The following is a 14,680-nucleotide window of genomic DNA, read 5'->3' as shown; positions in this document are numbered from 1 at the left end:
GGAACTTGGACTGGGAGAACATCATAGAGGGGATGAAGGAGTTTAGGGCAAGAGAAGAGGATATGGGAGACAGTGCCTTCTTCCAAGCCACATTCACATATGGAGTGATCCCTTATTCTAATCTTATTCAGGTGAACAGGTGTGCAGGCATGGCCAAGGCGTAAACGGCATAGTGTAGATGTAACCCACCTATCAGCATATTTACAAGAGAAGAACCATGGACGTCGAGGGATATCAGTTTGGACAGAAGCGTAATATTTACCTTTAACTGATTTGGAATCATTCCAAAGTGACTTCCAGGATCTGATTAGATATGTTTTTGCCAGTGCGCTGAGATCCTGAGAACTGTTTTTGAAATGCTCCAGGGAGCCCAAATGAACAGCTGATTTAGCACATAAGTCAGCAGTTTCATTACCCGTGATGCCAGAGTGCCCTGGTATCCAGACCAATAATAGAGCTAATCCATTTTGATGGCAGGAGTACAGAGCCTCCCTGATCCTTAGAGCAATAGGGAATCTAGACTTACTCCGGAATGGGTTTTCCTTAATGGAGTATAAACAGCTAAGAGAGTCTGTAAAAATAACAGTTTGTTTTATGTTATGGGATCGGACAAATAAGATTGCCTCCAGCAAGGCCTTTTTAAAGAATTAAAATTTGAATTGCTAGTTCCGTTCCGTAGTGTACTATAAAAGTGTCAAAGTCACGTTATTCACATTTCGTTGCATGAGAGAAAATAAAAATGTAACGAAGGGAAAAAGAAAGAGAGAGCTATAATCGTATATCTATAATACAAATCGGTATGTGCATTGTCCGCGTTAGAAGTGTGTTTTTGTGTGTGCGTGCATGTGTGTGCGATGTGACAATGATTTGTTTTAAAAGTTTCTAAGATGCACATGAGGCTGCAAGACAAGGTTCTTTCAAGGTGGATTCCGTACAAGATAACGGATGTCATTATTTATTTATTATATATTTTAAAATTAGAGTATTATTTATCACTTTGACTGCCTAAAAGGAGGCCATACTTAAATCTGAAACCAGAGCAATGCATTTGCGTATTTTAAGTCGTCATTTTTAAATTGAATCTTTCATGAAGTTTATCGGTGAATAATGTGTGCTCTTTTCACCATTATGCATCACTATTGATATTAATAAAATGACAGTATTAATATAATAGGTGTATTGTAAGTAAACTTTAAAGAATAAAACAAATAGAAGGAAGCCGTTGTTAGAAACGTTAGTAAATTTTAAAAGAAACATCAGAAGTTTTATAAAGGTAGGTATAAGGCGCTTGGAGCCTCCACAGACACAAGTTCAGAACAAACTTCACGCTGGTGTGACATTTTACACAAGTTCAGACTTGTTCGGTGTTGGCGAGTTTACACTGAACTTTAAAACTTTGCTGTATTCTATTATCTTTATATTGTATCTGTGAATCGACATCTCAACGAAAGTGATTCCGCTCACTTCCAAACTCTTAATAGACTTTAGTTTATTTTTATTTTTTATTCGATGGCAAGCTCGACCGCAGACTCACAGACATTTTAAACTTTAAAGGAATTTTGGAACGCCGACTATGTTATGCGTAGAACCGCTGATTTTTCCGGCCAAGCAAAGGTGTTGCATACAGCGCCACTTCCAAAACAAAACTGTCGATTAACGATTAATAATAAACAATGGCATCACTCTATTTCATTACCACGATATGGAACATAGTTTAGGCGAGTGGTGTGATTGAAATGAAAAAATAATCACTATATTCCGTTCTGATATTAAATAGACATCATGCAGTCACCGTGGAATCTGTCAGTAACAAATAAATAACGTACGAGCTGAATAATCGATAACCTTATTATAGAGCCGCTGCGAGAGAGACGAGGAATAAAACAACTGAGTTTTGTTGAACTACTGATTCATTAATTTTAATTACTATTTCCCTTATGTCATGGTTATAAGCTACGTATTTATGACTAGTAGGTACGTAATAATATACCGTGTTTACGATAAGATAGCAATACATAGTCTTGTTACGTCAACTATGTAATTATATTGATTACACAATAAGATATCCTATGCAATTAAATAAACAAATAATATACTTAACTGTACAGCATGCGTTGAAAACAAAAGTAAAATATTGTTATTGCTAACAAGTGAATTACATAATAGGTACTCGTAGCTAATATGTTTCTCAGAATTACATATGGCCTTTTTTTTTTACTTACACATTTTGGAAATGATATATTTATATGTTAGCGTTCCCTACACATTACGTATAAATTTTACTTCATGAAATTAGTAACCTCCTCCTTTTTGAATACCGTAAAAATAGACTGTACTTTTAACAGTGAACATAATTCTAAAGGCGGCCATTTTATCCACGTTAATACGTGCTCAGTCCAGTACATTACGTGTAATGAATAGAACGGCTTCGCCCAAGAGTTGCCTTCGTATAATGCTTATTTAGGTAGCATTGTAGGTTGCTTTGTTGCTCATTTACTTTTCTGAACAATGCAGTGTTTGGGTGTCGACGGTCGACTACTTATTTATACTGCAGTACGTAGATGTAAATGGCTACACAATCAGGTCATACAATCCGCTTTTGCGCTGGGCTCAAATTCTCAAAGTTTTAGGCTCCCATCTGTTTGACCTAATATCGTAACCCCCACTGACCACTTACTGAGCTGGTTATTACCGCTGGATTGGTTGTCCTTTAGCAAATGACAGCTGAACTCTCTGACTCTACACTCTCTCTACTGAACTCTGGAACGAATGTTAGTGTTTAATTAATTCCATTTGTAATCACCTGCGCAGACTAAACAGAGTTGATAATTGGTTACTCTGAGTCTAAATTGAAATGCAAATGGAGAACCTGTACAAATGCTACATCATTTGTAATCCAGTTATCACTTTCTCCAGTGAAAGATTCCTCTACAAATTGCATAACTCAAAATTCATAAGTTTAAAGTGTAACAAATGCCCGCCGGCAGGCGAGGCTCATGCAATATGCATGTCCCACACAAGAGTTTCACTTAACCTGAAGGCAATTAATCCGCAGCGTGCGATTCAGCGGCAGCAGCGCCCGTCGTCGAGCGCCGCCGTTGACACTGACGCCTTTAAACCCGCGCCTACATCTGGAGCTGATCCGTTTCATCCCCGCATTGTGGTTATACCTGCCCACTATTCAAGATTGTCTATTAAGGTGGCCTGTTAGTGACCACTCCTCGGAAGATCAGTCCAATCTGTGACTATAAATTGACGTTTTAGGGCGGCGTTATATAAGGGCTCATATACTTACTATTTCTGCTGCCCTAGTATCCATGATAGCAGATAGGATGAATATTCCTTCGTCGAAACTCGTGCAGACGCAATCTCTTGTTTTTAATGTATTTTAGTTAATGGATCCGAAATAATACATGAAACTCAGATAATATTTTATATCTTCACATATTTATATTGTATCTTTGTACAGTTACTTCTCTAAATTTTTTGTTACCTATGTTCCGCTCAACCGTTCTATCTGGGCACACAAGTAGCTCGCATCATAGGAAAAGACATAGGATAAAACAACGCCGCGGAATTAAAAAAAATCTCATTGCTTGATCGCTTAACTTATTTTGGTGAAATTTTGCATAAAAATCGTTTGCATCGTGGAGAAAGCCATAGAATACTTTTATCCCGAGAAAATAAAGGGTTCTTGTGGGATTTAAAATCCCAAACAGACGAAGTCGCAGGTAACAGCTAGTATCGAATAATTCCAAACCTATGCAATTTTTATTAAATAGTACGCTTTTGAACTAATAATATGTTATTGTTTTAGTAAAACACAATATTAATTGGTTTCTTTTTCCAATTTTATTATAGGTACTTTAGAAGTGTATCTTGAAGTAGATAGTAATATTAGCTATCTACGGCTATTTATTTAGTTGTATTGCTTCCCGTCTTCCTACTCCCATCTTTACTTCCCATGACCAATACAGGTAAACGAAGCGTTGGTCGGCTCCCAACAAGGTGGACAGACGACATCGAACGAGCCGCTATTAGCCGCTATAATCAAGCGGCCCTGGCCCGTGGATTCTGGAATTCCCTAGAAAAGACGTATGTCCAGCAGTGCACTTCAATCGATTTATGTGATGATGATGACGATGCTATGGGTGTAATATACAACACACTCTATTTACCTACTTACTGAAATTTCTTAAGCAGCCATTCGATACTTTTTTTTAAGGGCGAAAATTTTGACTTATTTTACTTTATTTTATTTCACCTCCGTGCAGAGTGCATACAAAAATGATCGGCTAAGGAAAGGCTAAGGACATCAGGAATATGGAAAAAGTTTCATAATATGCAATGCCTCGGAACTTTCGATGGAAAAAGTCCTTCACGACTTGAGTAAAATGTCAAAGCAAAGTTCCGAGAAACTCAGTCTTGGCTCGCGGACTGTCTGCGAGACGAGATATTGAGAATGCAAGAGACGCAGCGCGGCGCGTTGGGACGGAGCATCTGTGGATTGCCTCTACATATACGACGTTGATTCTGACGATTCCTGGCGCAGCGGTCAGCGTTGTAGTTTAAACTTGGAGGTGCCGGGTTCTTTTTCAGGTCAATTTGAAAATTAATGATTTCTGAAATTTTCTGATTTGGTCTGCTTCGGCTTCGGCCGTGCCTGGCAGAGACGTGCCGCTAAGCGATGAAGTGTTCCGGTACCATGTTGCGTTGAAACCGATTAGGGATATGGGTTTAATATATTTCAAATACTCCCTAACAGGTAAGCCCGCTACCATCTCAGATTGCATCATCAATTACCATCAGGTGAAATTGCAGTCAACATCTTAGTTGTAGTGGAATAAAAATCAAAACAATAAACGGAAGTGTGTGTTTGTTGTTGTTCACCAAACCTCGCGGAACTTGGTATAGCGATTACTAAAATACGTGGACCTTATATATTATATATTATGATAATTCTATGATAAACTTCACATTATTACTTATAAGTATTCAAAAAACAACCTAGTTAGAGCAGTAATTCATGTTGATAATTTGATTACGTAAACGAAGCCGCGGGCATACCTAGTGCTAGGTATAACTTAGTGTTCGGTTCAGTAGTGATACACAAATTAATTAATTTGCTAAGTGCAAGGATTACAGATTGATTTGATTATATACACGCGTATTATTATTACAGTACAGTCATGTGCAAGAGGCCGTATCGCCAACCAATCAAGGCGCTGTTATTATTATTTCTAATTATTATGCGACTCAGGACGGTTGCCGCTTGGGTGGCGATTATTATTAAATGTTACTCACAATGATCTAAGTAGTTTGATGGGTTTTTAGCCCCCGAAGTAAAAGCGACGTGGACGTGTGAGTTTGTGTGTGTTTGTGTGCTTGCCGTGGCATCGTAGCTCCTGAACGGATGAACTGATTTTTTAAAACCCTACGACATCGCCATCAGTGGCGTGCACAGGGTTTTTGACCAGGGTATGCATAAAGAAGGAAGGTGACATGAAGTGAAAAAACCCTTCGCATTTATGAGTCATAGACATTTTTAGGATGGCAGTACTTTTGAGCATGTATGAAGTGCACGCTACTGATCGCCATCTAGCTCCAAAGTAAGCGTAGCTTGTGTTATTGGTACCTAGTACAATGACCGGTGAATATTTTTATGAATAATATACATGTATAAATAAACACCCATAAACTGAGAAACATTCATGTTTTCATGTTCATCACACAAACATAATTTAATCGGACTCACATCCTTGACTCAGAAAGCAGGATCACTGCCCAATACGTAAAACGTCAACTCCCTCAATATGGTTATTAAATGAAAGGGCTTGACGAGTAGAATAATATCTGTATGTTGTATTGAAAGTCAGGATTTTTTTACTTATATCATTATGCTCGATGGAATCTGTACTCCTAAACGACGGTACAGTCGCTACGAATGACTAAGACTTGAAGTAAAAGAAAATGTGTTGTAATGGTATTTCATTATATTCTAACGGAGACCAACGGTTTTAAGTGTTCTCCGGGTGAAGAATAAATTGTGCTTCAGGTACGCACGAATGGTACAAGCGAAATTCGTATCTCCAAAGTCAGCTTTCCGCCAAGTTCCCAATTTGGGACTGCATAGGAGCAATCTCTGCCGCGTTACTAGTATACTATGTTACTAGTAAACTATGTTACTAATATACTATCGCTGTCTCATTCCAAATCGATCGGTTCTTCTAGTCTGTTTGAGTTTGTTGCAGATGAATAGAAGATTTTTGGATATGGAGGCCGAAACTAATCACCTGAAAATAGTTTAAACTGTAAGCTATCCAGCCATAAAAGTTCTTTTAAAATATAAATTTTACATAATTTAATCTTTCTTTCAGAAAAAGAACCTAATAGATTCTCAGAAAGAAATACAGCGCAGCGATTGTCAGAGAAACGTCTTTTCCTGAAGACTTTCCACACAGATAATATCGCAGTGGGCTATTCTCGGCACCAAAGTGGATACAATTTAGTGTAAAGTACCCGCCTTTGTCAGAGCCACAAAGCCGGCTATTATTGGACTCTGTTCATCTCGGAAGTCATTTCGGTCGGAAGATACGCTTTTGTTATGATTTAACAATACGCCTGATGCCGAGAACTGCTAATTAAACCATTCATTCCTATCAGGATTCTGATTGTCTGCACATTCTTAACAACTTGAGACCAACCTGAGTAGGTGTCGCACTCAGCTGAGATTTCAGTACCCATGCGTAATGCCTTCGGAGTGAGAGGTGCTGGGTTCAATTCCTTAAATACTGAAAACTTATTTGGCGTGCTTCCATTTTATACTTGCATCACCTATGAGGTGAAATTGCATTCAAACTCTGACTGATCTTTCTCATTGTGTGTCTCGGAGATAAATTTGCACACGCCCGGGTCGATGGAAACTACGGCCAAGTCCATGCTGCAGAGTTTACACCCCTGGTCCTTCTAGGAATCATCGTTATCGGTCGTTTGAAAGACAGATAAAAAGATTGTGTATCACTGCTGGATACCTTCGTCACTCGGCGCCGGCCACTCAAACGATATCGGCTCGTTCAATAAGCAAGCCTTTTTATGCATGCAAAGGGATGAGGGCAGGGGCCGGTTGCGGGGAGGCGGGGCTCGAACGGCCAATAAATCCCTTACCACGCTCCCTCATAAATCGCCCTTCATAAATAAATAATTGAACCATAATCATCTTACGAGCCGGAGTACCGTGCGGGACGTGCAGCACGGTACTCCGGCTCGAGCACAGCGCGAGATCGTCAAACCAATGATTTGGTTTGACGATCCAGCAAGTGATATCACTGGATTGGTAGATGGTGTTCATCTGATGAAAACAATTGGTTTACTGTGTTTTAGAACGCATTTATTGTATGTAGGGGACCGTATACAATGCGTTATGGTTTATGCCATTGCGCCAAACGTGCGTGACTTGCTGTTGCTCGTCAAGTTCCATCCCGAAAAGGTGGTAAAGTTATATATTTTATTTTTATATGAGTACCTACGGGGTAGTTTTACAGGGTTATCCATTTCATGGTACACGTATTAATGACAAAGATTGATACTTACTCTCAGAAAAGGTCAATGGAAAGTTTCAGGGTGTTACAGCCGAATGGCCGGCTACACGCGTTTATAATATTTCTTAATTTCGTGTCCAAAATTGAACCTACGAGTATAAGTTAGAGGCTCTGTGGAATCGTCTTTTTTATCTTGATTATCGCTTCCGATTGCTAGAACTGCAATCATTTTCGATCGATCCCGGATATGCAGACTTGTAAACATTTCCGTGGGGCGAAAAGCGGCTAGCAGCTGGACTCGTTTGACCGTCGATGCCGAAAATAAAGCGTAGTCAGCCGCTATGGCGTCGCGTTAAAAATGGCGCGTCCGTGTATAACGACGCTACCGGCTGCTACGACGATTTTTGCCGATGGGACGGTTGACTGGAACCTCGACATCGCTATTTTTATGGTTCAATGAATCCGGAATGGTGAAACGAATCCTTGTGTGACGTCACTGTCCGACCGTCTTTCCAAACTTCATAATTTAGTACAACAGCTAGCATGGTTAAAGGGAAATGAGCAATAATAAGTTTACTAACAAACTAAGTTATGCTGTGGTGTCATCAAGTTCCGAATCAATTGGTACACTTCGTTGGCCGAGCCGAGAGCGTAACAAGTAATACCTTAATATTTCATACGACGATTTTCATCACAATTGCGAGAAAAAACATAATAAACTTTTAAATACGTCTCAGAAATTAACTGAGCATTTTTGCTGTTTTTCCAACGTAAAAAAATTTCGTAGACGGCTCTCTAGATTTTGGTCAAAACAGGTTATTCACATGCGATTAGTGCCTTGATTGTTATTCTCGGCTGAATACATCTACTGTAGCTCTACCTTTTAATTTAAAGTGGACATTTTAAATTATTAACAATAGACCAAAAAGCGAAAATATTAACAATTTTTTTCGCACGCCTAGTTAAATGGTATACGGTCAGCATCGTTCGCTGCATACAGCTTATATCTATATATACAAAAATGAAGCCCTACATCACTTGGTCAGCCATCAAGCGTGAACGGCTGGACCGATTACACTTTTTTTTTTGTTGTGTGTGTTATTGTCAGGATAAGGTTCTTATGACATACATTATTAACTTATTTACATAATTTACTTATGTACATTATTTACTTAAGTACATAATATACTTAAATAAATTATTTACATTATATCCTCAAATACTTTATATACTTAAGTACATTATTTGATTAAATACATTGTTTACATTATTTCCTTAAGTACATTAAATACTTAAGTACATTATTAACTTGAGTACATTATGTACTTATGTACATTATATACTTTAGTACATTAATTACTTAAGAACATTATTTCCTAAGGTGCACTATTTACTTAAATACATTATATCCTTAAGAACATTATTTACTTGTGTACAGTATATACTTTAATACATTAATTCATTAAAAACGTATTTACTTATGTACATTATATACATAAGTATTTAATTAAATACATTATTCACTTATGTAGATTATTTACTTAAGTACATTATGTACTTATAAACATTATTTTATTAAATAAATTATAACTTATGTACATTATATACTAAAATACATTGTAAACATAAGTACATTATTTACTTAAGTATTAAATTAAATATATTATTCACTTAAATACATTATATACTTAAGTACATTATTTACTTATGTAAATTATGTATTTAAATACATTATTTTATTAAATACATTATTTACTTATGAACATTATATACTGCAATACTAATTACGAAATCGCTGTAATACACTGTGTAGAGATGCTCAACGACGCCACATTCACAAGTCAGTCGAAAATTGTGATACCACTACATTAAATACATTATTTATTTATGTAGATTATTTACTTAAGTACATTATTTACTTAAATACATTATAAACTTTAGTATATTATATATTTAAGTGTAATATTTACTTATGTACATTATATACTTAAATACATTATTTTATTAAATACATTGTTTACTAATTAACATTATATACTGCAATACATTATATCATTAAGTACATTATTTACTTATGTACATTATATACATAATTACATTATGTACGTAATTATATTATTTACTTATCAACATTATATACTTTAATACATTATTTACAATATATACTTACTTACATTATATACTTAAGTACATAATAAACTTAAGTACATTATTTACTTATTAACATTATTTTATTAAATAAATTAGTAACTTATGTTCATTATATACTTCAATACATTATATACATAAGAACATTATTTACTTAAGTATTAAATTAAATATATTATTCACTTAAATACATTATATACTTAAGTACATTATTTACTTATGTAAATTATGTATTTAAATACATTATTTTATTAAATACATTATTTACTTATGAACATTATATACTGCAATACTAATTACGAAATCGCTGTAATACACTGTGTAGAGATGCTCAACGACGCCACATTCACAAGTCAGTCGAAAATTGTGATACCACTAAAACATGGAAATTTCTTGAGTCCCTCGGAGTTGATAAAACATCCAATAAAACTTCTATTAATTTTGATATCGATGTCCTGAATCAGCATTTCTCTACTTTTGATACAATTGATAGTGTCAATAAAGTAAATACACTTAGACTTCTTTCTTCTACCTCAACTCCAGACTTTCCTCCCTTTAACTTCGTGCCTTTCACTGAATGTGATGTTAAGAAGAGCATAATGTTAATCGCCTCGAATGCTGTCGGTACTGATTGCATTAGCCGTAATATGATCATTCCTATTCTTGATGTTATTTCCCCCATCTTAACCCATATTCTAAATTATTCAATTTTGTGTAGCGAATTTCCTGATGCATGGAAAAATGCTCAGATAATTCCTCTTCTCAAAAAGGCAAATCCCGCTTCTCTTTTTGATTTTCGTCCTATATGTATTTTACCTTTTCTGTCAAAAGTTTTGGAAAAATTAGTCTACCAACAATTGAGCCTATTTTTTAATAAACATTCTCTTTTCAATCCTATGCAATCGGGATTTCGCCCTGGTCATAGCACGGTTGCAGCGTTAGTGAAAGTCACCGATGACATTCGTCTGGCGATGGATAGTAAGAAGGTTACAGTCTTGACTTTGCTCGATTTTAGTAACGCTTTCAATACTGTTGACCATGATATCTTGCTTAATTTACTGCGCTCCATTAACATATCTCCATCGGTGATAGACTGGTTTCGGAGTTACCTCAATGGTCGTCGACAGCGCATTCGGTCTGAAGAGTCTTTTTCTTCTTGGTGTGATGTTACGGCCGGGGTACCCCAAGGGGGGCGTGTTATCTCCCTTACTCTTTGCTGTATTCATTAATTCGATTACTCAAAATATATCTTCTTTCTACCACATGTATGCAGATGATATCCAAATATATCGCCACTCAACCACTGAAAATCTTGATTCTTCGGTGTCTGCTATAAATATGGACCTAACTGTTATCAATAATTGGAGCAAGCAATATGGACTGAAGGTTAATCCTGCGAAGTCGAAATCTATCATAATTGGCAGCCCTGGAATCATTTCTAAAGTTGATTGGCGAAACCTTTGCCCTATTCTTTACAACGGTGTAGCTATACCCTTTTGTGCATCCGTTAAAGACCTTGGCATACATTTGGATCAAGATTTTTCATGGTCCACTCATATTAAAGTGCTAAGTAGGAAAATGTTTGAAACCATGAGCTCACTACGGCGCCTACGATTTGATCCCTACCAAAGTTATGTTGTGTATGTACATTCTCTCCTTCTCTCTATTCTAGATTATGCGGACGCAAGCTATCTGAATCTGACTAAGGACCAACTGAACAAACTTGAGCGTCTCCAAAATCTTGCTATTCGATTCATATTTGGCCTGCGCAAGTATGACCACGTATCTGAATTTCGTCAAAAGCTCAAGTGCCTCCCTATTTATGTTTTTATTTGTGTATATTTTGTTAATGTATTCGTATGCAGTTATTTGAATGTAGGTTTATAATAATTTTACACCACCTTTTTTTTCTCGCTCTTGTTGTCTCCTAATCCTAAGGTTGCCTGGCAGAGATCGCTTTTAAGCGATAAGGCCGCCTTTTGTATTCTACTCCAGTTTTTTGTGTTTCTCTCTATTCGTCCTTTATTTTCCTAACTGTGTAGTGTACAAATAAAAAGTTTAAATGAAATAAATAAATAGTACTTATAAACATTATTTTAATCAATAAATTATTAACTTATGTACATTATATACTTAAGTACATTAAATACCTTAGTACAATATTTGCTAAAGTACATTATAAACTTAATTACATTATGAACTTAAAAACATTATTTACTTATGAACATTATATACTTTAATACATTATTTTTTTATTTATATTATAAACGTACTTACATTAATACTTAAGTACATTATAAACTTCAATACATTATAAACCATAAGTCTTATGTATATTATTTACTTAAGAATATTATTAACTGAAATACATTATATACTTAAATTCATTATATACTTAAGTACATTATTTTATTAAATACATTATTTACTTGTAAACATTATATACTGCAATACTTTATATACTTAAGTACATTATTTTAGTAATAAAATTGTTTACTTATGTACATTAAATACTTAAATAATGTATAAACTTAAATACATTATATACTTAAGTACATTATTTACTTAAATACATTATATCATTAAGTATATTATTCACTTTCGTTCATTATTTACTTTAGTTCATTATATACTTAATTACATTATGTACTTAAATACATTATTTACTTATGAACATTATATACTTTAATACTTTATTTACTTATTTACATTATATACTTACTTACATTATATACTTAAGTACATAATATACTTATTTTATTAAATAAATTATTAACTTATGTTCATTATATACTTCAATACATTATATACATAAGTACATTATTTACTTAGGTAGATTATTTACTTAAGTACATAATTTACTTAAATACATGATATACTTAAGAATATTATTTACTTATGTACATTATTGACTTATATACATTATATACTTAAATACATTAAGTACTTCAATACATTTTTTTATTAAATACATTATTTACTTATGAACATTATATACTTTAATACATTATTTACTTATTTATATTATATACTTACTTACATTATATACTTAAGTACATAATTTACTTAAATACATTATTTACTTAAGAACATTATTTACTTATGTACATTATTGACTTATATACATTATATACTTAAATAAATTAAGTACTTCAATACATTTTTTTTTATTAAATACATTATTTACTTATGAACATTATATACTTTAATACATTATTTACTTATTTACATTATATACTTACTTAAATTATATACTTAAGTACATAATATACTTAATTACATTATATACAACGTACTTTATAAAATAATGTACTTAAGTATATTATATTACTTTTTTTTTTTTTTTTTTTTTTTTTTTTTTTTTTTTTTTTTTTTTTTTTTTTTTTTTTTTTTTTTTTTTTTTTTTTTTTTTTTTTTTTTTTTTTTTTTTTTTTTTTTTTTTTTTTTTTTTTTTAGCGGGTAGGTGTAGAAAACGTCACATGTGTTTTTAATGTTCTCTGATTTTAATTTTGTTTAAAATATAATTTAAAGGTAATCTAAACTTAGAAATGTTATATTAACATATCTTCCACATACCAGCAAGCAATCCAAATAAAAAATCCTTAAGAACTTCACATTTTATTGTAATCAACACTAATCGGAATTTACAACAAGAAAATGGAGAATTTGGCATCCATTGAACACTCTATTTCTGCATTAACTGAGCACTTTAATGCACGAATGGCTGAGTTTCAGCGCGTCATTCAGACATCCATCCCAGCAACCAGTCCAAATTCCAATGTTGCAGCACAGTTTGGTGCATTTAGAGTATTTGTCTTGACATCACTTGAAAGCCTTCAATTACAAGTCCAGGTGCTCTCTAAGCAGTGTGATAATATGGAGACACGAACCAGGAGGAAAATGCTGCTGCTGCATGGTGTACCTGAAGTGCAAAAGGAGAGTTTGCCCGCAACAGTTGCGGAGGCATTGTCCAGCAATCTTAGCATGCCAGAACTGACCGAAGCCAAACTCAGTTATTGCAAGCGTTTGGGCCAATTAAAGGATGGCAAGGCTCGTGTTGTATTGATCAAGTTTTGTGACTTGTCTATCCGTAACCAAGTTTGGTTTTCAAAAAAACAGCTTAAAGGCACTGGGGTCACTTTATCCGAGTTTTTGACGAAGGAACGACATGACGCCTTTCAGGCAGCGAGGCAAAAGTTTGGAGTTTCTCGATGCTGGACGCGGGATGGGTCCATAATTGTTCTTGGCGCTGATGGTAAGCGCCATCGAGTTTTTTCAGTTGCAGAGGTGAAATTGATTGGAGTAAAGTCCGGTGATATCCCAATGGCAACCACGTCTGCCGCTTCGGATCAAGCTAGTGCTATAGCGAGTGCAAGTGTTGTGCCAGTGCATTCTTATGCTGCAGTTCCCTCGTCTAAAACAGTCAAGCCTCAGGTCGAAAAGCCTAGGCGAGCTGTTAGAAGGTAATGCCTGCCTTTTATGAGATTTCCAGAGTCTTCAATTGGTTTCAAACATTGTATTGTTCACTATTGCTTCCCTTTGCAGAAAGTCTGCTTTGCTGATTTTGCACTGGTGTAGGTACTTAAATAATTATAGTCTCGTTTAGTTAAAACTTGACATAACCTCTTTTTCGACTATTGTACCCTCAATAAATTTTATTTCAATTTTCATTTTGTATTCACAAGTCACAACAATGTTCAATGTCAATCTTGTCTTTTTGTCAATTTCCAACCACAGACAAGGACGAGCTAAACGTTTTGATTTTGCAATCCAGTTTGCGTTTAAAGCAAAGAGTATATAAACATTACCGCAGAGCATTAAGTTGTGGTTTGTTCGATCGCGTACCATTACTAACCGCTCATATTAATTTAAATATTGATTGTGTAGCTATTAGTTTTTTTTTATTTTTAAGATTTTGGTTTTTCTTTTTTTTTTGATTTCCTTGTTTAGTTTAATTTTTTTATTTTTTGATTTACAAATAATTTTTTGGGCTT

The 14,680-nt window shown here is 34.6% G+C and overlaps 1 protein-coding gene across 1 annotated transcript; it reads left to right on the top strand.

Moving 5' to 3' along the window:
- Positions 1-13,343: 13,343 nt before the first annotated feature.
- On the top strand, positions 13,344-14,153 carry LOC120626620. Its single transcript, XM_039894238.1, has one exon. The coding sequence runs from the start codon at positions 13,344-13,346 to the stop codon at positions 14,151-14,153; it is 810 nt and encodes a 269-aa protein (XP_039750172.1).
- Positions 14,154-14,680: the final 527 nt, after the last annotated feature.

The sequence above is a fragment of the Pararge aegeria genome, chromosome 9 (genome assembly GCF_905163445.1).
Source record: "Pararge aegeria chromosome 9, ilParAegt1.1, whole genome shotgun sequence".
NCBI lineage: Eukaryota > Metazoa > Arthropoda > Insecta > Lepidoptera > Nymphalidae > Pararge > Pararge aegeria.
This window is presented reverse-complemented; position numbering and strand designations above follow the sequence as displayed.

What these genes read in the sequence shown, in the direction of transcription:
- LOC120626620 (XM_039894238.1), top strand. Translation starts at nt 13,344, where the DNA reads ATGGAGAATTTGGCATCCATTGAACACTCTATTTCTGCATTAACTGAG.